At 36.1% G+C, this 27,282-nt stretch overlaps 3 protein-coding genes across 7 annotated transcripts in view; all 3 read right to left on the reverse strand.

The window, feature by feature from the left end:
- LOC142348751 (target of EGR1 protein 1-like) overlaps positions 1-27,282 on the reverse strand; it is a 588,447-nt gene that overhangs the window by 405,831 nt on the left and 155,334 nt on the right. The gene's annotated exons all lie outside the window — the stretch shown is intronic.
- The window catches only part of LOC142348750 (UDP-glucose 6-dehydrogenase-like), a 338,711-nt gene that overhangs the window by 156,100 nt on the left and 155,329 nt on the right, over positions 1-27,282 (reverse strand). The window lies entirely within an intron of this gene.
- LOC142348749 (putative peptidylglycine alpha-hydroxylating monooxygenase 1) overlaps positions 1-27,282 on the reverse strand; it is a 65,728-nt gene that overhangs the window by 17,484 nt on the left and 20,962 nt on the right. The window contains exons 1-5 of one of the 3 annotated variants that reach the window (XM_075400232.1): positions 18,380-18,838; positions 13,873-14,167; positions 10,612-10,909; positions 7,831-7,995; positions 3,792-4,028 (exon numbers count right to left, since the gene is read on the reverse strand). In XM_075400232.1, the coding sequence (XP_075256347.1) occupies positions 3,792-4,028; positions 7,831-7,995; positions 10,612-10,909; positions 13,873-14,134 (962 nt within the window). In that variant the 5' untranslated portion in view covers positions 14,135-14,167; positions 18,380-18,838. Of the gene's footprint in view, positions 1-3,791; positions 4,029-7,830; positions 7,996-10,611; positions 10,910-13,872; positions 14,168-18,091; positions 18,182-18,379; positions 18,839-27,282 lie in introns of those variants that run through there. The other 2 variants (XM_075400234.1, XM_075400233.1) reach the window with 2 other exon arrangements.

Genomic DNA, 27,282 nt, shown 5'->3' on the forward strand with positions numbered 1-27,282 from the left:
AATTTAAATAAACTTATCTCATCTACTCTTCTGCTCCATTTATTAACTTTCATTGCCAAAGAAAGAAAACAACGAAAGCACAAAAATCAGTTCAGCTTTAAAACAGCGTTTAAAATTGTCAAAAAAGTAATTTTTAGTGGCATTTTGAAATGTCGCACATCAAAATTGTTTTTATAATTTCCAGTAATACCTCTTGTCGTAGGGTAGAGTTTCTACTACTTTGAATAAGTAGACATGAGACAACAGAACGCAAAATACTACCTTTTAAAAATACAAAGAGAATATCTTTCCTCGAAAACTTTCTAACAATTCATTAAATTTTTGTTGAAGTAAATTTGAAAGTAAGATAAAAATAATTCTCATTTTGATATTTGTGTTAGTCCAACTTAATTGACACAAATTAGTAGTCAAACCAAAGTGTTCAAGCGTACTTAATTTGTTCTGTTAAACAAAAAATTACAAAAATTGATTTTTTTTCCAAAAAAAACTCTATTTTTGCTTCGATGGTAGTAAATCTTTGGCTGTTTGTTCCGACCCACTTAAGTTGGGGAGGAGATATATACTCAATCGTTTTTTTGTTCAGTCAATTTTTGCCAATCGATATATTTTTCGTACAGGATTGTGAGTATTGGCATTAAAAAGTTTGTCAAGCGTGCAGTTTTAAATTAAAAAGATTTTTTTAACTTCGCCTTTTCCGAGTAGTTGCAGAGCTATAAAGTTTTCTGAACGTTAGCGTACCTTCCGTTGTTTTGTTCGCAATTTTCTAAATTGTTTCTTTAGTTTCGATCAGTTTTTGCAAAAGTATGACAAAATTGTAAAATATAGTATAACTGATTTTACGTTTCAAGTTGGAAGAGAAATAGTGAATTGTTCGAATCAAATGTTTTGGTAAAATTTTCAGCTAAATTTTTGAATTTTTAGCGTCATCAAATATGCATATTTGGCATGATTTGCTCACCTCGACTGGTGGTGCAGACATAAAAACTGCAAATTCAATCTTCTGCAACTCAGATATGGACTAAATGAAAATATTTTTCAAAGAAAGTTTTCTGGAAAAAAGATTTTAGCTGTCTTTCGCTAATTTGAACCAATGTTTATAGTAAATGCATAGTTTATTTTTGTTATATTAAAACTTTCGTTTCCAAAAGAAACTATTACGCAATCTTTTAGAAGAATGGCGCATTTTATCAGTCTGGCAGAGATTGCACGGTCTGTTTTAGTGTAATCAATGGGTTTTGCGATGAAAAGGGATTCGGATGGTAATTTGGGTCTGTCCTTTGAAATATATTTTGCCTTTTTGTCATAATAATTAGAAGATTTTTTTTATCTTCAGGTTTGATTATAAGAAAACCTCTTTATGTTCTAAAAGAGTTTGCAAAAACATTGTGTTTCGGTAAACTTCAAAGTTTTTATACCTCCATCGAATTATTTTTGTAATTTCTTAATGAAATCTTGAGACTTGCCTGTAATTGATGTTCTTTTTGCACTCTCTCAACTGAGTAAAATTAAATGGCTACTTCGGTATCTAGATTTTAGTGAAACCACAAAATGCTTTCAGTTGAAATGTAGTGCTTCATTTAGTAATACAAATTGATAAGGATCCAGAAATCATCATTTAGTTTTGATATAATGACATTTTGGTCAAGTTAGCTATTTCTGTAGCATTTGGTACAAATTTTCTTCAAGATGAGGAGCAGCAGTTGCATGACCAGTTTTAGTCTCTTTGTGAATTTTTAGCGTTTAAAAATATTTGAATTGCAATGGGTCGCTGTGTATAAAATTTTGGAAAAACTAAAACATCTTTTGTTTTTTTTTTGTTTTCATTTTAGTTACGAACCATAATTGTTTCTATTCAAACCTCAAATAATTCAACCGGTCATATTTACATGCCTAGAGAGGCAATGAACGTACATAACAGTCGCAGTGAAAAACATAAGGTCTTTTGGCTTCAACACCGTTTACATAAAAATGTTCGTGAAATTTTGAATGTTGTCTTTATTCAATAGTAATCTGTAATCTTTTGATTTAGTCTCCTTAATGAGACGTGTAGTTGGTTGCCTGAACAAGGGCAACCTAAATTTTTCACAATCAGTAGTGAAAGCTTGCGGTTGTAATATCTTAGGTCTAAAAAAAATTGTTTTCAAAACAAATTATGTTTTTTTGAGATTTGCCGCTTTCAATCTTATTTTTACAACTTTTTAGCCTTGCTTATTAAAAAAAGAGGTCATGTTGTTTTTGAAATGAATTATAAGGTATTTTTAATTGCTGTTTCAAAAATCAAATATTGGTTCTAGAGCGTTCACTCTACGATTTTTCATACAATTTCTACTTATTTTTTGACGTTTTCCTACTTTGAAGGTTTTCCTTTGCTGTCTTGTTTGACAATCATTTTAATGGCACACTTTTGAAAAATCGCATATCATATCAATGACGTTGAATTAAGGAACAATTGACTGTATTCAATGTCTTTAGAGAACACATTTTGATCTTATAGGCTTCGACACGATTTCAGAACAAAATTAAAATGAGTTTTTGCTTGTATTTGTTCTTTTTGCATTCATATGAGATATCTGATAATGAAAGGTCTATGATTTTGTATGAAAAATAAATGAAGCCGTTGAATGTTTTTGGCTGATAGCTAGCTGCTTTCACGACTTTGAAAATGATCGTTTTCAATAATTGTATGCGTATTTTCTCACTTTGCCCTTTCTTTTCTGTCTGCTTGTTAATTATTCTCAATAAAGACAGGTCCCATATCTTTTCTGGTGAAATGCAATTCATTTTATTTTGTTCACTTTTGAATCCTGATATGCTATTTGGATTTTTTCGTTAAATTTTTTTTAAAAAAAGTGGATAGACATTGAGTTTTGGTCGAAAGTAATGTTTGTTGTTTTTATCTGGTTTTGTTGTTTGCCTGGTTTTTTTTGCGCTCGTTTATGGTAGCCATCAATGATCCTCTAACGATTTATTGTTTCATTTGTTTAGTGGCTAGAGCTAACGATTTTTTTAAATTGATAAACTGATTATTTTCGAACACTAAGTGATTTTTTTTCTATCTCTTCCTCATTTTGTGGACAATTTTTTCAAAAACTTGGCTGAGCAGTGTCGATACTTTGTGTGCGAACGCATATTGCTGAGCTTCTTTTTATAAATATATATCACTAATTAATGATCTGCAGTTTGTCTTCTTAATCTGCAATGCTTAAGGCGAGGATTTTTATGCAATTATTAAACTATTAAACTTTCTTTCATTTCCATTTATTTTCCACCTTGTTCCACCTTGTTAACAAATGTCGTGGAAAACAAAGACATTTTTAAAGAAAATTTACTCGAACAAATGTACATTTTCCGGCTGAGTTGATATGGCTTATCGTCTGAGTGTCAGCTGTATTGTTTGCGATCTCATGATGAGATTTTATACACAAACGCTGCGTATTATATACTCATCAGTGTATTTAGTACCTGAAGTTTTCATAGTATGAATTTCTGACAGTCACCTTACTGTAAAGCTAAATTACCTTAAAAATTAAGATAAATTTACCTTATTTCTGTCCTGTGTAGGTAAATTTCAGGTAATTTGTACAGGACTGCATGAATTTTTGATTTTTTTTGGGTATTTTTGCCTGAATTTTCAAGTACGTTCAGCTACCGTGCAGGTAGCGTGCAAGACTGCCAAAACACGTGCACAGTTCAGGTACATTTACCTGCAATTTCAGATAATTTCACCTGTACAGTTTTAGTGTGTCATAAATTCGTTTGAACCAGGACCTCTATCTGTTGAAGTTTTTTACCTGGCTACTAGTATGTCTTCTGGACGTATATCCATCTCGTCCATATCTTCTACTGGATAGAATGTCTGCTCCTCTTGAGGACTCTTGGACCCGATCAGAGTCCACTCTTTGCCAGAGTACACTGGCGTATCCTCTGCGGGTGGCTGCCCATACCAGAAGCGGGGGGCCATCATTCTACCCTGGCTAGTCCGGATGCGGAACCCACTGATTAGCACCCCTTTGTAGTGGGCGTGCACCCTAAATGAAGAGTACCCTAAGATTTAAGAGCAGATTAACAGCACCCTAAATCTGAAGTACCTCGAAAACACTGTTTATAGTCAACTTTGTTATTATACTGCCCAGGTTTAGGTGCGCGACCCTAGACTGCTCTGATCAGATCATTTGGGTCGCACATCGGTGGCGTGGTGCGACTCAAAATAAATGCAGTCCTCACTTGAGAAGAATAGCTATTTTGCAACATCATGAAAGAAAGATAGCCATTTGACCTCAAATTGGGGTCATTTTAAAAAGCATCTCTTTATAATCAATGTCCTGATATATCGAAAAATATAAACTTCACACTTATACAAATACAGACACAATGTGAAATTTTATTAATGGTATTTAGGCAATTTCAGGCTCTCTTTTCAAATAATGAGTACAATTTTTCCGAAACTGGGTTATATTTAAGGCTAGATTTAATCAGCTTTCACGGCAGTCTTTGGCATAAGGGCTCTTGTTGGTGAGATTTTCGTAGCCGGCAGTTAATTCAAACATTTTCTGGTTACTTCAAATATTTCAAAAACCAATATTCTTTAAATAAATTTTGACGCAGAGGAATGGAAATTTTCCTGTCATCGTAATTGCGATTCAACTTTGTTTCAAGAATCCTTTGGAAAGAAAACACCCAAACTTAGGTATTGAAATCATAGCTACTCATCGCAATCATAGCGAATTATTATCAGGCATTTGGATCGGGAACAACCTTCTTTCGATACAAGAAAGCCGCCAAATATTAAGGGGATAAATTTGCATTGAGGTCGGTGGTGCCCTAGTTTAAAATTATTGTAGAAGTTATAGAAATTTAGAAACAGGTTAATAAATATTTGTGAAAAAATGCATTATATTTAAAAAAAACTTATAAAATATTGGCAGCTTTTTGCATTAATTTGCTACTAATTGATAACTTTTTAGCATTAATTTATAACCAACTAATAAACTCATTATTTTATAAACTGTTTGCTAACTGTGACATTAATTTATAAAATGTCTGTAAACTAATGCATTATTTAGTAAAGTTTACAACTTCAATTAATTTATAAAGTAATTTTCAAATCAAATTGTCAACTGCTGGAATCTCTCCGCGCGCAAAATTTTTCTTAAAAAAGAGTTTTACTACTTAAACTTATTTAAAGAAATTATGTGGCAAAAGATTGAAATTTTAAAGGAACAAACTGCAATTGCATATAGACAAAAAGTCATAGGTGGTGGTGGTGGTGGTGGTGATTTTGATTGGTAGGTGGCTGGTCTGATACGTACGTAGGACTTAAACAGGATCAAAACTTTTCAAAATGACCTTTTCACCTGGCATAGTACCAGCAGTTCCTAAATGTAAAAGATTGCAGAAAAAACAGCTGCTCAAGTCCCAATGTTCGAAAGCTTAAGTCAACACTCAAAAAGAAGTAAAGGTTCAAAATTCAAGTCACGTACAAACTTGCTGCAGCTGCAAAACATTTGCGTGTTACCAAAAATCTTCTTGAGTCGAACAAAGAGACACACGTATACAATAATTTCGTCAAACTTCGTTCGAGAGCAAATAACAAATTATCAAAAAATTTCTATTCATACCGTTTTGTGAACAGAATAGAAAAAATCTTATCTATTTTTCCAACCTACTTTGGGCTTGGCATTTGTGAACAAAAGGTGAATATATATATATATATATATATATATATATATATTTATATATATATATATATATATAATATATATATTTATATATATTATATATAATTTATATATATATATATATATATATATATTTATATGTATGTGTACATATATGTATATAGATAAATACTATATTTCATTGAAATGAAGTTAATTCCTATATTTGGAATCACTGAAATGAAGTGTTGATTTATCAAATGTCACTAATAAAGATGTTTATTTGAGCTTTGTAAAATTCATAGAAAAAACAGGACCTTCCTTGCAGTAAAGTGTTACTATATTTTGTCAGAGCTTGCTCTCGCTATCTGTCGAGGGACAGTTGCTCAAGGTTCGGTTTAAAAAGATTACCTATTAATAGAGGCTGATCAGCCGTTACATTTGATCAAAATGAATATCTTTCAATCAAACCATTTTTGGCGAATTTACGGCTTTTTTATTTTAAATATATTAGAAACTAAAAAAAGGCATAGATGGATTAGCAGTGAATTTTCTGTTGGCCAGAGTCTTCTTACTCTCAACTTCAAAGCGGGCCTTTGTTACTTTACTGTGGTTAGCGTTTAATTTTTTTTGGAAATTGGAGCCGAAAACACGAGAAGCAAGTACAATCGTCAGCTAATAGCTTAGAGTGACAAAAACAATATCACAATTTCAGAAAAGCTTTTTTGACTTGTCATATTAATTCGCAGATTTTTGATTCTTGGTGCGGAGAACAAAAGAAATTATTAATTCATTAAAATAAGTAGGTGGTTTCCACAACTAATTGTAATGAAGCAGAGAACTTTTCTGGAATGGCTACACCTAACACGATTGATCCCTTTTGTCAGCAGACTTGAATCGTAAAATCAATAACTTACCTCAGATAATTATATAGAAGCAAATGGAAATTGGATTTTGTTGATTATAATAACATGCATTGCACTCTATTTTAAGTCCTTTTCTGGAAATTATTGTCAGTAATGCATCGTTTTAGGAAAAATTGTTTCATTATTTTTTTTGGTTTTCACTCAAAGGTTTTTATGTAGGTAATCTTTGTCCAGAGTTTTTGTTTTAGCCATTCAAAACCTTATTTTTTGCATTGTTATATAAGAATGTATTTGAGTTTTTTGTGAAATCAACTTTTGACTTTTGCCCTGCAAAACAAAAACAAGAAAAGTTAACTGTGCAATAGTATTTGAAATGGTTGATTAAATGAACCCTAGAAAATATAATAAGCCAAAAAAATTACACAAAATTCTGAAAATCCATATCTTTCGGCAGTTTTTCCCCAATTTTTCGTTCTTTCATCAAATTTAGGGATTTTTCTTTTGCTTTCCCCCAATTCATATGAAATTTTGTGCTAATAGTTTTGTTACGTCAGTTTTATCTACGTATTTTTTCGGGAGGCTGTTAGGGACGTTCTATTTAAAAACAGGTCTTTAAATACATGTCTAAATTGTTTGATGTCTTGTAGTTTAATTATTCGGACAATTAGTAAATAAAGTGAATAATTAAATTGTCCAAAAACTTAATTTCAACAATTGGAGCATGTGGAATACTCACTGTGGAGATTTTCACAGAAATATGAAAATTACGTCATTGTTGAAAAAATTCGTCAGAAAATTTGTCCAAACGATTTGTTCAAAAATTTGGTTTCATTGGTTTTTAAGTTTTTTTTAAAAAAAGTGAAGTGAGCTTGTGAAAAAATGATTAGCAGTAACAGTCTGAGAAAGCATTGAAAAAGGGCAAATCGTTTCATTTTGATCTTTGAACAGCATTCGTTTGTTCAAAATTTCATGAGATTAAATCACTAAACAGAAAAATATTTTCAATGAAAACGTTCCTATTAAAGACCTAACTAACTTTAATTTGATTGATTGTGACGTCATTAAGTTGCAAAAATACTCAGATTAAAACTGGCAATAAACTACACAAATATGTCGAATCTTGATTTCTTTCAAAAATGAATTAGTGACAAACTTGTTTTTTGAGATTTGCCTTACAGTTTTGTTGCAAAAGAGATGGCCAACCCCCCCCCCCCCCCATTGCATTTTCAATCCAAATCACATAACGTCATAGTTAAATCATGACCAAAGGAGAATACATTGTGAAATCAGCATAAGCTTTTCATTACCTGTAAGCAAACGGGATCACATTCTGGTATCTTGGCATGGAGTCCGGAGGACATACAATGTCCAGGTACTCTTCACCCAGAGGGGAGTCTTTATTGGGTGGAATTAGCCCACCTGAGCCCAGAAGCATCACTCCACCAGCATACATTGTGGGTTGTGTCTGGTAGCTGCAAAAATACAATTTGGGTTTTGGGTTCTGTTGCGAGTGCCCAACTTGCCCTGCTATAACTAGGGCAAATGTGATTTATTAATCATTCCAGCGTCACAAATGATAAACAACCCACAATTCCTTCCAAACACCAACTTTCATCTCTTGTAAACATTGTTTCGCATTTTAGCATGCGCGGAGAACAAAGCAATCCATTATAGCAGAGATTATGATTTGCAAACCCCGATAAGAGCTGGTTCTATACATTACAATTATGATACAACAGTAAAAATTGATAATTATATACGGTCATAATCTACAGGGAGAAAGGAAATGGGTCTGATGATGCGAATTAGATTGCGCTCCTTAGGTCGACAGCTCCCAAAAAATCTGATACTGAGCTAGGTAACAACTTACAGCAAAAAAGCATTTCAAGATACCAGCTCAAATAAGTGTAAATTAGCACATTAAATTTTCTTGGTATTGGTAAGAACCATGTGACAATTAACCATTGCCTGTCGAGACCACTTTAAAATTACAGTTCTAAAAATTTGTATAGTATAAAAGTATTTGGCAAAATTTTTTACTTCCTTTCATCCGGATTCTTTTTACCCCTGTCATTGAACCTCGCCAATTAGCAGTCGACATTGCAGGCATGTTTTGCTATAATTTCGCGGATCACTTAATCCCATGTTCGGTTATGATAAATTCGGTGCCGTGAATATTAGCCAAAAGGAAACTTTGCCGAAGCGAATATTAGCTGAAAAGAAGGCACCAACCAATCAGATTCAAGAACGCACAAATTGTACTGCGAGAGTAACATGATCGGTCGTGAGATTGTGTTGGGTAGTGATAAATCCATTTCAGGCCCCAAAGGCCGCCAAAGCATGGCTAAACGCGTTAATTTCATGTGTAAGTGAATAAGATAATCGCGCCTTCCACAAGTGTTCGCTTATATCAATTATCTCAGCAATTAATTCTTCTAATGTTTCTTCTTTCGACTTTTTGTCTAATTTTCACATCGGCTATTATTCTGGACTCCAACATTACTGGTCAGTACAGAACCCCCCCCCATCGGGCATAATTGACCAATTTATGCACGCGGATTCCACACACGATCCTAATAATCTTTCTATGGAGTCAACTTACATTCTCTAAACTGACTTGCATTGGAATATTTTCTGGAGCTTGAGTCAGTGTTTTTTGGAATGCACTGAAGCGTGTTTTGCGAAAAACACCATCGGATTAGTTTAAGTGTAGTTCACAGGTCAATAAAATTAGATTTCACAATTCGAGTAATTAGATCTCACAATAAGAGTAATTAAAATCCGCGATTTGCGTAATTAGTTTTCACAAACAGTGTAATTTAAATCAAGACATAAAGAACCAAAATCTGCTTCTGATCCAAAAAGCGCTATTTTTAGGTTAATCTCAATAAAGATTTTGAACTAATTTTGCCAAAATCAGAATTAATTGCCCTTGAATATATAAATTAATTCAATTATAGGAAAGGGGATATTTGTAAATTCAATAATCGATTAAAGGTTTAAGTGTTTTCCGCACAATATTGATTTGAATAAAAAACTTTAGTACTAGAGCAAGAGTTAGAATAATTTTTCATTCTTGGTTGAATCCACTGATAGAATTCTGAAAGTGTATGCCACTTTGTATCGACAGTGTTTCAAACAACACCGCTCTAAAAGCGTTCAGCGCAAAACACTGACCAATTGTTTCAAGTGTAAATCTAGTTTCCGAAAGCGATATCCACAGACCTAAATTAATGGCGAATTTGAGCTAATTTAAGGGGTCTGTATTAACCAGTAATGGATAGTTTCTGATCGAGTCCTGCAGGCCTGTGAGGCATGGCAAAGTGATTATTTTACTAGTTTAATAGTCATCATATAAAAGATTAAGAGCGGGTTGAAATGATAGAGAGGTGGATAAAATTGGGTTAAATGATAGGTGGTTAATTTAATAGTGGTAAAAAAGCGGGACACCGAAAAAATTCTATTTATTCAAGTTAGATAGACACTAATTATAATGAAATGCGGCTTCAATTTAAGACTTTGGCTTTCAATCTAGTATCTTGAATGCAAAATGCGATTTAAAAGCCTTTTTATGCCATTAATTGAGTTTACTGTAACACTTTAATTGTTTACTCTCCTATTCCACTTAAAATATGTTTCTGGGTCGCTCAACCGTCATGCATAATGAAGAAGCAAAACCAAAAATATTTTGCTAAAAATATGTCGTCTTTTTTAACCCGGCTTGAGAAAATTTCTTGACAGTCATTTCGCGATGTTTAATTTGAACTTACCGCCAATTTCCGATTACTTAACCCGAACGTACCAACAATTTCGCATGTTCAGAATCAACCGCTTACCAACAAATTGATCAATTTTATCTTTGGTATTGTCGGTATGCCTTTTTTAAATTCAGGAAAAATTTTGAAAAGTGAGCATACCGACGATACCAAACAAAAAAAACGTATGGGATTTAGTCCCTTTTGTTTAACTAAACCGTGTACACCGATAATTTTATACCTTTAAAATCGACAATTTCTGGACTAGAGATATGCGGCGTTTTTTAAAGTTCTCGAATGGATAATTAAGTTTACATCAAAGCTTTCACGTACCCGAAACCGATTCCGGAATTGTCTTTCAAAGATTCATTCTTCTTAAACATCTCAGCATCTTTATAGTGGATCTGGATAACTAAAAATGGATATTGAGTCCCCCTTCCCACTTTGAAAGACACATCCGGGGGTAGGTAGTATGAGCCAGCTTGCATGGCCTCTACAAATAGGATAGTCTGGTCACCCGTAGGGTTGCACACGGGTCCTGGAACCAATGATGAGTCATCATCGTCTGAAGAAGATGTGTCGTCATCGTCAGACTTGTCGAAGTTGGTCTTCATTTCACCACATGCCCAAACTATAGCCGACAGAGATCCAGTTTTTCGTTGCCAATTGTTTTTTTTTCAATTTTTCGTGTTTATATATGTTTCCTTGAAAAATATGTCACCCAATGAGCGGGGACAGTCAACAATGGGGAGTTTTTGATATTTCACCCAATGAGTGGAGATCTCAAAATTTTTGGCGTCATCGTTTGGGTTGTAAACCAGTGGCGGTAATAATTTGGGTGCGAAAACAGAAGAAATAACTTTAAAGATATTTCCAAAAAAAGTAGCGAGAGTGATTCCAACTGATTCAAACTGAGCTGATAATACTATCAATGATCAGTTATCCATCAAAACTTCGTTAATTTACTCTTTTAAAGAGTTTCGTGTGAAAAAGAACTGAATTGGGTTTGTCACCCAGGTTGAGGTCCCAGACTGAAAATCCATATGCCCAAACCGTCCTAGACAAAACATTTCTGTGTTCAGACCACCCAGACGAAGCGTATCTATGTCCAGACTTTCGTGCGTTCCAAATTATTTGTGCGTTCTTCGTGCGTTCAAAAGTCCCTATGTCCAGACCTTCGTGCGGTGCGTTCAGAATCACATATGACCAGAGTTTCGTCCGTTCCCAACCAAGATTTGTGCTCTCATGTTCTGAAAATTTGTGTGTTCATGTCCAGACTTTCGTGCGTTCAAAATCTTCTATGTCCGGGTGATGGTTTTGATGAAGTGCCCCAGCAGTTGCTGCATTTCAAACTAATAAAAAGTGCTCAAAGAAAGTATTGGCTGAAGGGGGTGCCATCTACCCAGTATATAAAGCTTGATTTTGTTTTGCTAGTTCAGCAATGGTCTAATATTCTGGGCGTGAAATTGTCTAAAACAAAATGTTGGACGCGACTTTTCCTGCGTTCGACGTTTTATATTTTTTGAACTCTTTCTATGAGGTTTTCTTGGCAGAAAGCTTTTATTTGAGAGGGCACTCTAGTAAGAGTGTTTAGTCAAAGATGTGCTCATCAGTTTTTAGCATTCATATTTCCATTAGGAAAACTTTTATGCGCTCCAGGGTCATTATGTACAGACTTTCGTGCGTTCAAAGTTGCTTATGTCCAGACTTTCGTGCGCTCAAAGTTGCTTATGTCCAGACTATCGTGCGTTTGAAGTTGCTTATGTCCAGACTATCGTGCCTTCATTCCATTCGTGCATCCAGACGGTGTAATTTTGAACGCGCGACACCCCCTTTGTGCGTTTATTTTGGTCTGGACATATCGACTTTTGATCTGGGACCTCAACCTGGGCAGATTAGTTTTGTCAAAGAAGTCAAAGAGTTTGGTAAATGAATATCGATTCACAGACAGCTCAATCAGGAACTTGAATTGTTCCAACCTACTAAATGGCAAATTGTTTCAAAAGGATATGAAGGCAAGACAAAATATTGACAATGAGTGTTGATTTGAATAACATTTTGGTTTAGAAAAAAACACTATCACTTTAAGTAAACAAAAAGTGTCATCTCAAAGGAATACCAATGTTAGGACCCAGGTTAAATTATGTCCATCCGAAGGTTAATAATACGCGTCATTTAAAAGGCAAAGTAACAAGACAACAAAAAATATACAAAAGTTACAAAACTCCCTAGAATTTCGTTCGAAAACACACCAATTTTAAAAACCATCAAATATCAATTGAAAGAATGAATTAAGTTTCTTTACGACTGCAAAAAAAAGGATTGATCAATACCGAGATTTAGCAATAAATCAGCAAGAAGAACAGTGTGGACAGTAGAAGCCAGAAAACTTACTTTTCATATATTAGAGAACCTTATGAAAAAAATCACCGAAACCTAACACTAGAGAATAGATATTTAAAATTAGACTCATTAAAACTAATTATTGAACAAGTGGAAGCTATCTTTATTGTACAAGTGGAAGCATCATTAAGACAACAAGAAGAAAAAAACAGGCAAAACTCAAAATCTCAGTAAAATATAATATAAGGACAGTGCCAATAATAACAACCAAAAACAGTCAAGTTAAAAGCTTAAATAGTTTAAACGGCTTTTTAACTAAAAGCCAAAGTGATGGAGATTAGCAAAAAGCACATAAAATCAACTAAAAAGGGATCTATTCTGTTTCGCCCCATCCCCCACCCCAGCTTAGTGAGTATAAATGTTTTATAACCCCCTGCATAGTGCTATTTTCTTACATAGTACCGTGCTATATAACAACATATAAATGGTAACTGGGGGCCCTAAAAACACAGGGGGCGAAACAGAATAGATCCCTGAAAACTTTAAAGAAGTTAAATTATGTCTCATTATAGAACCCACGAGATTGTTCATTAACAAGACAACGTAATAACACAAACAAAATATATCCAAAAAAACGAGAAAATTTAGTCATTATATTCTAAAAAAAACTAATTGTAATGAAGCCATAAAACAATAAATTGCCCATTAAGGGACAAAAACTTTTAAAATTAGTCACTAAAAGAACAATTGTATCACTTTTGGTAGCATTAAAGAAAAAGTGATCAGAGGAAGTTGCGAAAACCGAACAATTCTTTCACAAAGAGTGTTCTCACCTAAATTTAAAACGGTATGAAAAACTTCACGAACTAGAATGATTAACTCTTTTGCTTTCGTTGCTGTTTTGGGGTGGTTAGAATATCCACTCCTATTTGACTTTCATCACTCCAATTTGACTGGTTGACAAAAATATTCAAGGAGGTCTCATAAGAAGTCAACGCACCACTAAAAGAATCCAAATAATTATCTTGATCAGAAACTGTTAAGCATAAAATCCATCAACCAATTTTAAAGCAACCCCCAGAAATTTCGAAGTCTGTCAGAAATTAAATGAATCAAATGTGGATTTTTCATAAAAGGTTATGCTCAGTATAACTTTTTTCTGAATATCATCACTTTTCTATTCTCTACGTCTATATGCTCATTTTTTTAGTTTTTCAACCCAGTTGCTTTAGTTGTAGAAAAACTGGATCCCTTTTTCATGTTCAACTCCCGGCTTCCCACATCCATAAAGAAGTATATGATGGGCGACTCCATTCTTGTCGCTCGGCGAAAACTCAGTCATGTAGTACGAATCATCATCAACAGCCTTACTTGTGCAGACGTATTGGTTGTCTTCGGTTGGTCTGAAGTTGTCCACGTGAATTGATCCCGTTTTGTGTTCCGCTTCACCGTATGGAGAGTAAGATAAAGCGAGGGTTACAGTTAACAGAGATAGTAAGAACTGTCGAAGCATAATTGTTGTAAATTTGAAGGGTTATCTACGCACCTAAAACAGTAAAACTGCACAATTTAATAACGTTTCTGCTGTACACTAAGAAAAATGAACTAAAACACGTACTATATTTTTTGAAAAAAAGATAGTTTAGCGCATTTTTTAATATAATTATTTCAAATACATTAATTTTCCACACAGACAAATTTTTCATTTTTCTGATGTACATTTTGGGTATGCATACAGATTGGAATTTAGTTAAAAATTAGGTATTGATGCAAATTCCTAGGCAATAAAGCAATCCAGCACGAGGTCTACGTAGAAAATTACTTATTCCCTCTTCCAAAACACGCTCAGGGGTTAATAATTTAGCTTTATTCAATCTGATGCCATTATCCTGCTATATTTAACAGTTCGCAAATTTTGCAGTGTTTTACTTAAATTTTCCTGCTTTTTTAAATTAAAAATTTAATGTGATCTGTCCTTGATTTGCAGTGAAGAGAATTTCGCGATTAACTAAAAATCCATAAAGAGATGTGTGACTAAAGAATCTAATTTAATTTCACTGAAAAAAAGTAACTGATAATGATAATCATCAACTTCATTTCATAAGATAGGTCAAGGCAAGAACCAAACGACAATAAGAATTTTGTAAATTCATCCGACAAAAGTTGCCTGACTCGATATACTTGTAAACAGCGTCATACTCAACGCTGTACTTAGCAAGTAAAAAGTATGATAATCAATGCTGACAAAGATTAGGACAAACTGAATTAGCCGATCAACAATTCACTAATTTGTGATTTTTACATCAGATCTTATATTTATCTGAACATCTCTCTCAAAATTCTGTCACAAATAAAGATCAAGATTTAAAATACTCAACGCTGTACTTAGCAAGTAAAAAGTATGATAATCAATGCTGACAAAGATTAGGACAAACTGAATTAGCCGATCAACAATTCACTAATTTGTGATTTTTACATCAGATCTTATATTTATCTGAACATCTCTCTCAAAATTCTGTCACAAATAAAGATCAAGATTTAAAATAATTGCACATAGTTTTGGGGAAAAAATAAGGAATGAACTAAATCAGAACGAAAGTACGGTATACTTGCGATTTTCATCAGTCAGTTAAAATAAACCTAATCACCTCTTATTTTTACTGAACTTTTAAAGTATCAATTGTTGTTATACATACCAAAGAGTTTTAAAAGAGTTTTCTTTTTTCTTTTGATGAGCGTACAATTTTTTACATGGAATGGGGGTTTAATGAGGTTTAGTTAACTGAAGCTTATAGACTCCATTTTTTCACATATTCATCTTTAAAGATTAAAGTTTTAAGCGTGTGTGGAAACTAGCAACACTAAGCGAATTTAGTTCAACTCTACTTCAAAATAACCCCTTTCTCACGGATAGAGTAGCTGAAAAGCAAAATGAACGAAAGCTTATTAATTGGTGAATAAGTTCAAAATTTTTTCTCACTGATACATTTAGAAAACTATTTTTTAACTTAAGCGCGTCAAACGGTGACCTCTATTTTAAAATTGTTTGTTCAGCAATGCCAATTTTTGGAAATTTTTGCTGAAGTCACTTTCTTCAATAAATATCGATTCTCTCGCCTTCTTCATTTTAAAAGACAAACTGACCGATATTGGAAGCATTGCTCTCGAACGGCATTCAATTTAGAAGTGGCATAGCCTTGAGAAGTGCTCATGATGCAAAACTTCTCAATAAAGAGTGGTTCGGACACATGATCTCCCATATGTGAGGCCTTGACAGTAACCACTTAGCTCTCTCAATGTTTGCTCTTGCAAAGTTTGCTCTCGCAATCGGTTATATTTCTGAAGGCCGGCCACAAAAAAATCGCTTGAGCAGTAAAATTGTGAGGATTTTCCATAAGAAAATTTTGCATTCATTTACAGTAATTGCTCCAAACTTCAGTTGACAGCAATCAATTTTGGGAAAATGACAAAAAGATGAGCAAAAAGATATAATTAATAACTTCAAAACCCAAATTTTGTCAAAAGCTTCAAAATAGAAGTTGATTGATTCATGAAAAATTGAATTTGTCGAGTATATTAGTTTTCAATGACTGTAAGATTGTATATTTTATTAACTCTCAACATTACCTATCTCTTTGACCTCAAAAACGAAGAATCGAATGTAAATTTGTTTTTAATTTATCATTGGTCACCCCATTATATGTTTTCTCAGAAAAGGGGAAACTTCCAAAAAAATAACTGTTTCCATTCAACTTTGATGCTCATCTTTTTGATTCTGAAAGGACTGGACAGTCTTGCAGTATTTAAAATTATTCATCCAAGCCACTTTCGTTGAAGGGAAACAACTTTTTCTATCGGTTTATAAACAACTTCCACTTTTTTGAAAACTTTGTCATATAGTTACAAATAGTCGACAACTTAAAATCTAGATGCACCTCTAAGTACCCTACTTTGAGAACAACTCCGCTTTAAATGTTTTGCTTTGCATACTGAAATTGTTGGTTCAAAACGCAAATGTTTCATTGGTGTTGCTAAGCCTCCGTCATGTCCCCAAAAACGATTAGCATCTCAGAAAAAATTGATAGCATCTGGAACTGTTATGCTCAAAACTGAATTGATTTTCCTATTTTTAAACAAGTAAATTAAAATAGAACGAAAAGGTTCAAGATAGTCGAAGCAAAATTTTCATCTTCAAATCATTTTAATTGATTTTTGTTTCTTCTTTTCCTAATTATAAAAATAACTTTGGCGACCCAACCTTACTGTCGTTCCCAAAAAGCTTATTTTCAATATGTGAACCTTTTGACCATTTTTTTAATCCAAAGGGTTTTCTTAGAGATATAAAATTACAAGATTTTGTCAACTTTCGCAAGCACGATAGAAAAAAGAGCAATATGGAAACTGAAACAAGTATTATTTTGCTTTACAATTAACATTCAGAGTGTAAAATCAATACGCCGTTTCGGATGTTATTGGTTATCCACCCCCGCTTTACGTTTTCCAAAATTTTCAATATGCTTGTTTGGATCTCTTCCTTTTTTGCCCCAAAACGTTTTTATTCCGCCTGTTAGAGCACGTGTCGTTGCATTGTAAAACTATGGCACATTAGTCTCTGAGGTGGGGGGGGGGGGTTGCAAATGGGGGGGGGTTGCAAATAATATGCACCCTTTAAGCTGGGGGACACAAACGTTTTTTTGTTTCAGCTAAAATTTTTGAACATTTTCTTGTAATTTTGAAAAGTTAGCGTACGTTTCAGCCATGTGAGATGCTAAATCGTTAGTTTTTGAAAACTCAAGAAAACGCAGAACGAAAATTGCATCATATAGAATGTTTCAAAATCATACGAGAGAGTTAAACATTCAACATTCATTCTTAAATGATTTGAATTAATATCGTATGTCCCATAAAGTTGCAACGCAGGCGAACGTTCGAAAACCTTCTGACATGCAATTGAAAAACGAATTGATGATGTCTGCATGTTTTAAATTTGAACTTTGACCTTAGAAATGTTCGATAGCGTTGGAACTTTATGGGACTGACTATGCAGACAGGAAGCAAAAATGAAACAGCAATGACCTGCAAATGAACTAAGCTCAATTGATTGCACGCTCTTATCGAACGTTCGATTAACCTTCAAAATAAAGCTTTAGTTGATATTGAATCGAACATGGTGGTTATATATTTTACACAGAAGGGGACATCAGAAATAATTTTCTTTTTCCCGTTTCCGTTTTTTCTTTAATTCTGGTTTTACTAATCGCAATTATTAACTTACATCAACAGCAAAACAAATTTTAGAAAGGCGATTTTTTGGAATTTTTTTTGGAAATTTTGAAAAGACGAGATATTTTTTCGGAAAATTTGAAATAAAATGTCGATGCAATAAGTGCGCGCAACTTTTCAGTCTTCAGCTTTTTAGAAAACATTTTTTGTTTTCAAATTATCAACTTTTTGACAAAAGAAAACTAACCTTTCAAAAACTGAATAACCGTTTGGCGATACAGCAAGAACAACTTCATCTTATGTAAAACATATGGCCATAATTTATACTATTATCTATTATTAAGACTAGCTCCTGATAACGAACATATGGCTTGTTTAACTAATTTAGCTAAAACTCAGTCTAGTTATAAAATATGTGGGGTGTTATAGTAAAAATATCTTATTAATCCTTAAAAATGTTCACTAAAGTTTGCGTTGCTTGTGAAATTTACACTAAATAACAAATGTGAGCATTATATAATGAACTCTGACTTACTTTTTGGTTTTTTCTTCAGCAGTTTCGCGAGCGTTTAACGTTCTCAAGTTTCCGTGGCTGTTTTTGTTTGCAATATTTTAAAGCTTGTTCAATTTGCGGCTGAGAAAGAGTTCAGCCATTATGGCTTAAAAACTGAAAGGTCGCTTTTGCGCCGCAATTCGTTGAAAATTAACCAAATTTGGTTATATTTAGCTCGATTTATAGGGAAAACCTCAACGCAATATTCGTAAGAGGTATATAATAAGAAATTTGAATTTAATTTTACTAAGGAAATCCTTACTTGAGTTGTGATGGAAAACGAATGAAAATAGTAAAATGCTATTTCGGTTCCTTAAAGTTGAGCGAGGATAAAAATGTAATGCGTGCCGATGCGTTTTTTTGGAAATGGTGAAATGGAAAAAAATGTGAACAACAGACACAGATAAAAAGTCAGGTACCTCTTTGTAATCACGGTTAAAATGTATTGTGCGTAGGTATATGTTGTGAATGTACATGTATGTATGTGTATTCCTTTTCCTACGTATGTTCACACTCGTTTACCTTTTTTATATGTTATATTCTTATACTTTTCCTGTTGCCTTCCCCTCCTCAGTTTTATACCCCAACAAAACAGGGAAAATGGAAAAACTGGGAATGCGGTGTTTTTTTTTCTTTCATTTTTTGTTAATGTGACTATATAGCGGAACGAACGTTGTCGAATTATAGCTATACGACAATGAAAATTTTTTCTATAGAATGTATGGTTTCTAGTTTATCTAGTGAACAGAAATATAGCGCCGCGTTATGGTTAGTAATATAAGCTTGGTTAGTACATTATTGCTTTATGGTTACTGTTTGAGCTGTACACGCATATACAAATAAAGAGAATTTGATAATTTGATAGGAAAACAGGGGAAAAGGTCGTACACAAATAGGGATAAGCATACGCATACATTTGGTTCAAATGCACAAAATGGTGTTTGTGAGGCAATTGATCAAACAGTTTTGATGGAAAGGACGGGGAAAATTGAATAACAGCAAAAAAATATGGTCCAAAATTGTTTACGAGTAAACAAAGTTTCCAAAGAAAACATGGGAAGGTTACTTATTTTAGGTATTTGAAAATTTAGAAAAAAAACGAGGAGTACGATTTAAGGCGAAAGCTTGATTAGGCAAAGCTAATTTTTAACCCATTAGTTAAAGAAATAATGCGAAAACCTAATCTAAAGGCAAAAAGTAATTAATGCAAAATGTTAGTAACTAAATAAATCTAAGCGAGAATATTAACCAATCAGAATCGAGTATTTAAATTACGTATAGAATTGCGTATAATATACATAAAAAGTTCCGGAAAAGTTCGTATAACCTAATTTTAAGTAAATAATACCATGATATGTATCGAATAAGGCGGTTTTAGGCTTAATATTTTTAGGTTCTCTAGACGATTGTTGATCGATTATGAACTGATTCTGACGTCAATGACATCAGACAAAAAACCAGTAAAAGAGCATCAAAAAAACCTTGCCGTCTAAACTCTCACTTGTTGCTATGATCGTCGTAAGTAATGCTTATATACTTTGTCTTATGCGTTGCTTTATATCTTTCAAAAATTGAAGCTTTGGTAGACTGTTTTAATAGATTTACAGCTACATTTTGGTGCCGCTCCATAAATGGAATTATTCGCGTCTTTGCTAATTTCGTGATCAGCCTATCAAATTGTTTTGAGTCACATATATCTTGCTTATTCATCTATTCATCAATTACATACAAATATCTACAGAGGAAAATGAATTCAGTAATAATAACTCAAACAGTAATCAAACTTCCGCAAGATTTTGATGCTCTGCAGCACTAAGGCAACAACTTTCGGTGGTTATTACTTGTCTCCACCCTGTGGTTTCTGATTCTATTTTTACTTCACGCTCATTCGATTCGACTATTGAATAGAGTAAAAATAATTGTATTTATCGTAATCATTGTGGCCGAGAATACTGACATTGAGCAGGCAAAAACTATTGCTGGAGAGTCTGGCAAAATCGACGTTGTGGCCGACTTCAGCATGGTTGGCAAAGCCGCGCATCGGAAAACGCAAAAGGAAAAAAAATGTGCAGTGAACTAAGACGCTGGCCGGATTTCCAATAATCGACGAAGCCGCGTTAGTCGTGATACATGTGTTCTACTGGAAAACCTTAGATGTTCTGCTAAAGTGCAAAAAGAACTTTGATCGCCGCTGGAGACAACTTATCTTCAATTTCACCAACGTCTGCAGACTTGCCGAAATCAACAAAAACTGTAAGACAAAACTTTATAATAAGACCTAATTTGCAATGCTATGAAAATTTTTTTGTTCAATTTAGACGGCAAGACCCAACCTCTGAATTTTATCTGGTCTAAAGCAAAAACTGAAGGATCACAATCGTTTCGGTAGATAGAATTATGTTATCGGTCACCATTAACCTCCCACAAACTTAATTTTTAAGACAAAAAATATAGATTTGAAAAATCTTTGGTAGATTTACCGAAAATTCGAGAAAAATTGATCAAGTTGGTTTGTATATCAAAAATTACCTCTGATATAGAGAAAATCGAGAAAACATTATGCTAAATTGTTCAATTGAGAAACCGTATTGATAAACCGTATTTTCAAGCTTAGAACCGTCCATTTTACTGGATTACCGTACCGTAATCAAGAATTTGCAAAAAATTGACCAAAATTTGAAAAAAATTGGACAAATGCATCAAATTTTGACAAATTTGTTAAAAAAAAAATTTCCAGCAAGATGGTTCGGTAATTTAGTGAAACTTATTACACAGAAAAAGTTGTGAAAATTTTCACAACCTCCGGCCTACAAAAAATTATCGAAACCCCAATTAATTTTTCTCGTCGCTCGTTTATATACCGTTTTTCGTCCGCGTTCTTTTCGTTCTTTAACTTTCCAATTCTCCGTGTTCCTTTTTTTTCCAATAACGTCGCTCTCCCAAAACTTTGCTTTTCGTTTTCTTCGCTACTTTTCCGATTTTCGATGTAGCATGTCATATGGGATGAAGTATGTTGTTGTCTTTGCTGTAGTATGTTGAGTATGCTAGTATGCTGGTTTGTTGTTTAGGTCTTATAGCTTTCTAGGGTGTGACTTAAGTTTATTCTCGAGTTACGGCTGGATTGCCCTTTGACTTTTCAACTTAACTAATTTACTAGCCTTCCTGCTGTAGTATATTAATTTTTGCTGCTCTATGTTTGCGTGTATCTGTATGATTGTTAGTTGGTTTGGTTTTTTGCCTTCTGGGGTGTGACTTAAGTTTATTCCGGAGTTACGGTTAGATTGTTTCTTAACTTTTCCAGCTTTCATAGACTACAGAAGCACTGCGTATTACTTAACTTTTGCTGTAGTTTGTTTAATATTGTTGGTATGCTGATCGGTTGTTTAGGTTTGAATATTGCTAGGGTGTGACTTAAGTTTATTCTAGAGTTACGGCTAGTAAATTTCTTGCTCTTTTCTTCCATTTAGTATACTACTGCTTTGCCGTAAATTAGTTCGTTATTTGTATATATTAAGCCCCATAATGATTTGTGCTAGTTTGTCTCTTGCAGTAGCATCTCTCCTCCTTCCTAGGGTGTGACTTAAGCTTGTTCTGGAGTTACGGCTAGTTTGTTTGGTTGAGTTTGTTGCTGCGGTCTGCAAGCATAGTGGTTCCTGACCTCCCCGCTCGCTGCGTAATCGTCTCCCGCCCGTTCCGACCCGCCTTTCTGTTTCGTTGCGCGCTACTCGCTCAACGCCTCCGTTCCGTCCGTCTTGTTTCCCGTTTCTTCGTGCGTTGCTCGTTCAGCATTTCCGTCCCGTCCGTTGCGTCGCCCGTTTACCACCCGCGTTTTCGCCAGTTCCGTTCCGTTCCCTGTTGCGTTGCGCGTCGTTCGCCCGTAATTCCCGTCCCGTCCACTTCGTCTCCCGTTTCGTCGTGCTTCGTCCACCCAGTCCCCTTTCCCCGGTTGCCTTTATTCCTGTTTAGTCTCACGTTGCTTTCAAGCACCTTAGACGCCCTCTCCACTTTACTACTCATTTTCGCCGAGTAATTCATTTCTCGGTAACTTCTTTTCTGCTCTTCGACGTCTTGATTATCAAGTCGTTGTCATTTGGGTTCGGTATAACCCTCATTCCACGTGTTTGGCTGAAAGTTACTCTTCATTGATAAATTAGCCATTTCAATATCATGGCCGAACAGCAAGAAAAATTGAAAATCTCTTTAATGCAAGATCTAATCTAGAATCTGAGTTATGTAACATCCATAAGGACATCACAGATGCCATAGATCGTCAAGACAGGAGGGTTAAAGTTGAACGCTTGGTTTCTAAGTTGAAGGATGTTTTCAGTAAACTAGTGCAGAAAAATGAAGAACTGTTTGACTTAGCCAGTAAAGCGGAGGACCCAGATTCAATTTACCCTGTCCTTGAGCAATGGTTGGATGATGTAACCAAGAACAATGATAAATTCTTGCTTGCGGCTAGAAGCTATATTGACTCAGTTGCTGACCGAGACACCGTATGTGAGGGCGTTAATCCTCAAGGCCAATCTAAGAGAAGTTCACGCCGAACAACATCATCAATGTCTATAAACATGAATTTCTCATGGCAAAACTAAAACGCGAAGAGGCCGAGAAACAAGAACAAGCTGCCATGCGCCTCGCTAAACAAAAACACGAAATTGCCATGAGAAAAAAGGAGCTTGAAATACAAATGGAACAGATGGCACTTCAAGAATTGGAGGAAGACCACCGCCAGCGTGTTGCAGCAGCTAAATTAGATGAGGCTGATTTAATGGATAATCATTCATTGTTTAGTCACCACTCAAGTGAACTGAATTTGTTTAAAGATAGGGGATCAGATAGAAGTCAGGGACTTGTTCAGGATTGGATAAATTCGTTTCCAGCAGGTAATTCAAGTGAGTTAAACTTTTCTCGTCCTGGTTCAGCAACCGCCGACCCTCCTGTTAAAGATACTTCCCCTAGTAATCCTCCAGAAAACCCAAGTAATGTTGCCGATAACTTACATCAGCTTGAAAAGCTTTCTCAGTACACACGGCCAGGAGTTGCAATTTCTGTTGCTCAGCAAGAAGCGTTGTATCGGGAATACCTCCAGGTTCAACTGCAGCAACCACTCACTGATCAAAGAGTCGAGCAGGCACATAGTCCCTCAGGCAGTGGTAAAGTGAACCAAGTGTACCAAGTACCAGTCGACGTACAAAATGTCGCACTCCCACCACCTCATCCACCTATGCAACCTCCCACGCCACCAACACCCGTTATGGCACCAACGAACTCCATTTTCGTACCTGATTTTTCAAAAAACCCACAAGTAAATCAGTTCTTGGGTCCGAAGAGCTCCAGTGTGCCTTGTCAATTACATATGTCGATGCCTCATGTTCCGCAACAACAGAACCCACCTCAAAGTAATATTCCACACCAAACACAAGTCCCTATTGCCCATTCCTCGCAAAATGTACCTCCACTTCTAATCCCACTCGTGAACCCGCCTCTTGTATTCCCGCCTCAACAAGTATATAATCCTCAGCCTCCCATGGTTCCGTCGCCCATTCCAGCGAGCGCAACAGCATACTTACACGTTCCCAACATTCCACAACAAAACATTGTCCATTCACCTCAAACCCGCCTGGTACCGTGTCCTACAGAACAAAGACCTCCCCAGAACTGTAACCTTGATCTAAACTTGTGGAGTTTTCCTCAGAATAAACCCCGAAACGTAAACCAGGCGACAAATAATGCTACCGTCTATAAAAATGTTCAACCGTACCTACACCCAAGCACAGCTAACCCCACTACCAGCCATCCCATCTTGCAAATGAGTGCACAACATAATCCAAATAGCAACTACGCAGCAACTTGTAGCATCCCTGTTAACCCCTTTAGTACAACCACTAACATAGCGCCACCTCTTGTTACGCCGGTTATACAGCCCACATATGGGCATACTGCCCCGATACCATTGTGTTGGGGTGGCCAACTGCATCCCACGCCTCCAGCGCCAGCATCTGAAAATGCAAGCTTGATTAAGGCATTCACTGACGCCTTATCTAGCAAGAGGAATGATCCACTACCCGAATGGAAGTTGTCACAATACAGTGGGGATCCTCTACAGTGGCACGAATGGTATGGTCAGTTTAAAAGCGCAATCGACTCTCAGTCCTTAACTGATGATGTAAAATTGACATACCTTAAGACCCTCGTTACAGGTAAAGCTAAAACAGCTATAGCTGAGTTCGCCTACTGCGGCGCAATGTACAAAGACGCACTGAAGACCTTAGAACGTAAATTTGGCCAACCACAGGCGGTCGTAAGTGCACATTTGGACAAACTCAACGGCTTTCCACCATTGAAGATGCACAATAGCGATAACATCATTAACTACTCGGGGTGCATTTCAAGTCTCGTCGGGGTATTTAAATCGCTGTCATATGATTCGGACTTAAAGAGTGCTGCGCTTCTCAACACTGCCGTACAGAAGCTACCACCCAATATGAAGGAGTCATGGTCACTCTTCACTGTCAAAAAGAGTAACCCTAAGAAGAGTAACAACCGAAGAGTAACCCTAAGCCGCAACAGAGATCTCCGTCAACATCAATCTCTAGTTGCATTGTATGCAAAGGCAGCCACCGGTTGTGGGAATGCCGTGTCTTTAAGGAAAAGACCCCCACACAGAGAGCCAAGGTCGTGGCTGAGGCAAAGCTCTGTTTCTCTTGTTTGCGTGATAAACACATGTTTAGGCAATGCCCGAGTCCCCGTAAATGTAGGAAAGATGGTTGCAACAGCTCCCATAACACCTTACTTCATGGAGCTGAAAGAGTTTTTCCAGCTAAACCCTCAACAAACAACAACATCGATACTTCGAAGTCGAACGCAGGTACAAGTAGGCCATCTACGGGTCAACAGCAACCAATCAAAACAACCACTTTGTCTTCCGTGACGGATGTTAAAGGCCTCCTTCAGGTCACGGAACTGAAACTTACTAATACTTCTGGCACTAGTACTACGGCGTTGGTTTTATGCGATACCGCTTGCAGTAACTCTTGGGTTTCCGATAGTCCCGCAGCTAGACTCGCTTTGCAGGGTACCGCATTAAAACTGACCGTCAAGGGTATAAACACGGAAGAACTCATAGACACAAAGGTGGTTCAATTGACTGTGACACCTCATAAAGACCAAGACTTCGAAGCATTCACTGTGCGTCCCTACGTGAGGGAAACATTAAACGTAGGTTCCGACATCATTGACGTCCAGTCCATGCAAGAAACTTACCCACATTTGGCAGTTCTAGATCCAGTAAGATATAGCTATGGAGAAATTGAGATGATACTTGGACAGGATGTCTACCATGCCATCCGCCCGTTAGAGTATTTTTCAGCCGACGAAAAGTGCTCACCGTTCGCTGTCCGCTTACCCATAGGTTGGGTTTTAAGTGGCCCAGTCCCGTCAAGTTCAAGTTTAGTCTCGGTGTGTTTCAAAGCCAGTATTGAACAGGATTTTGAATTAGCTTGTCAGGTTAAATCTTGGTATGATATGGAATCGTACGGCGCGTTCAAGCAAGTTGACCCACGATCCGCAGCGGATGCTCGCGCGCAGGAAATACTTGAAACAACAACCTTCCATAGCTAAAAGATACGATGTCGGTATGTTATGGGCTGATGACAACACCCAGCTCCCGAATAACTACTTTTCGTCACTGGTAGAGCTCAAGTCTCTCGAAAAGCGGCTATCGAGAGATACATCATTGAAAGAAACTTATGCTAATACCATCCGTGAAGACTTGGAAAAAGGTTACTTGATTACAGTCCCTGATGCTCACAAGGTAGAGCAACGGTCGGATAGAGACTGGTACCTACCACACCATCCCGTAATCAATCCGAACAAACCGGGAAAAGTGCGTAGGGTATTAAATGGTGCAGCAAAGTTCCACGGTACTTCTTTGAATAAATCTTTGCTCACTGGCCCCGACCTGCTCCAAAACCTAATCCACGTACTACTTAGGTTCCGTCAACATCAGTTTGCCGTGTCCGCAGATATCGAGGGTATGTTCCTCCAAGTGGGTGTCCCCGATTGGGACCAGCCATCACTGCGTTTTTTGTGGCGGGAGGACCCCACAACAAATGTTGTAGTGTATCAATACACGCGCCATATATTCGGGGCTAAAGACTCGCCCACATGCGCTAACTATGCACTGCAACGCACGGCCCGAGACAATGTTTATCAGTACCCGGAAGCAACCAAAGCCGTCCTAGAAAACTTCTACATGGACGATTACTTGGATTCGGTGGAGTCACCTGAGAGGGCTCTCAAAATATCGAAGGAGTTGGTACATGTTCTCCATCTAGGTGGGTTTAAGCTTACTAAGTTTGTAAGCAATGTACCAAATCTGGCTGATAGAATTGATGGGTCAACTCAGTCTACCGAACCAAAAGTAATTGCCTCATCTAAGGAGGATTCTTCGCACGTGCTTGGGTTGAAATGGGATCACAACAATGATACTCTAGTTGTGAGTCGGGGTACCTCCAGTACAGTAACTAAGTCTTTAACACAACGCTTGGTATTGAGCCTAGTGTCTAAGGTGTTCGATCCCATCGGCCTAGTGGCACCATTTACTGTTGGTGCCCGATTGTTACTAAAGGACATCTGGCGTGTCAGCGGGCAGCATTGTGATGAAGAATTACCAAAAGACACTGTTGAAAGGTTCCTCGAATGGAGTGTAGAACTACCCAAGCTTGCCGCAATCACTATACCAAGGAGCTACTTTTCCGGAAACTTTGAACACCTGGAACTACACATGTTTGGCGATAGTTCACAAGAAGTTTTCAGTGCCGTTGCATTTCTCCGAGCTCGAGTAACTACTTCGAGTGGGCCCCAAACGGAGCTTGCGTTTG

Source organism: Convolutriloba macropyga, chromosome 10 (assembly GCF_964194025.1).
Source record: "Convolutriloba macropyga chromosome 10, txConMacr16.3, whole genome shotgun sequence".
In the NCBI taxonomy this organism is placed as follows: Eukaryota; Metazoa; Xenacoelomorpha; order Acoela; family Convolutidae; genus Convolutriloba; species Convolutriloba macropyga.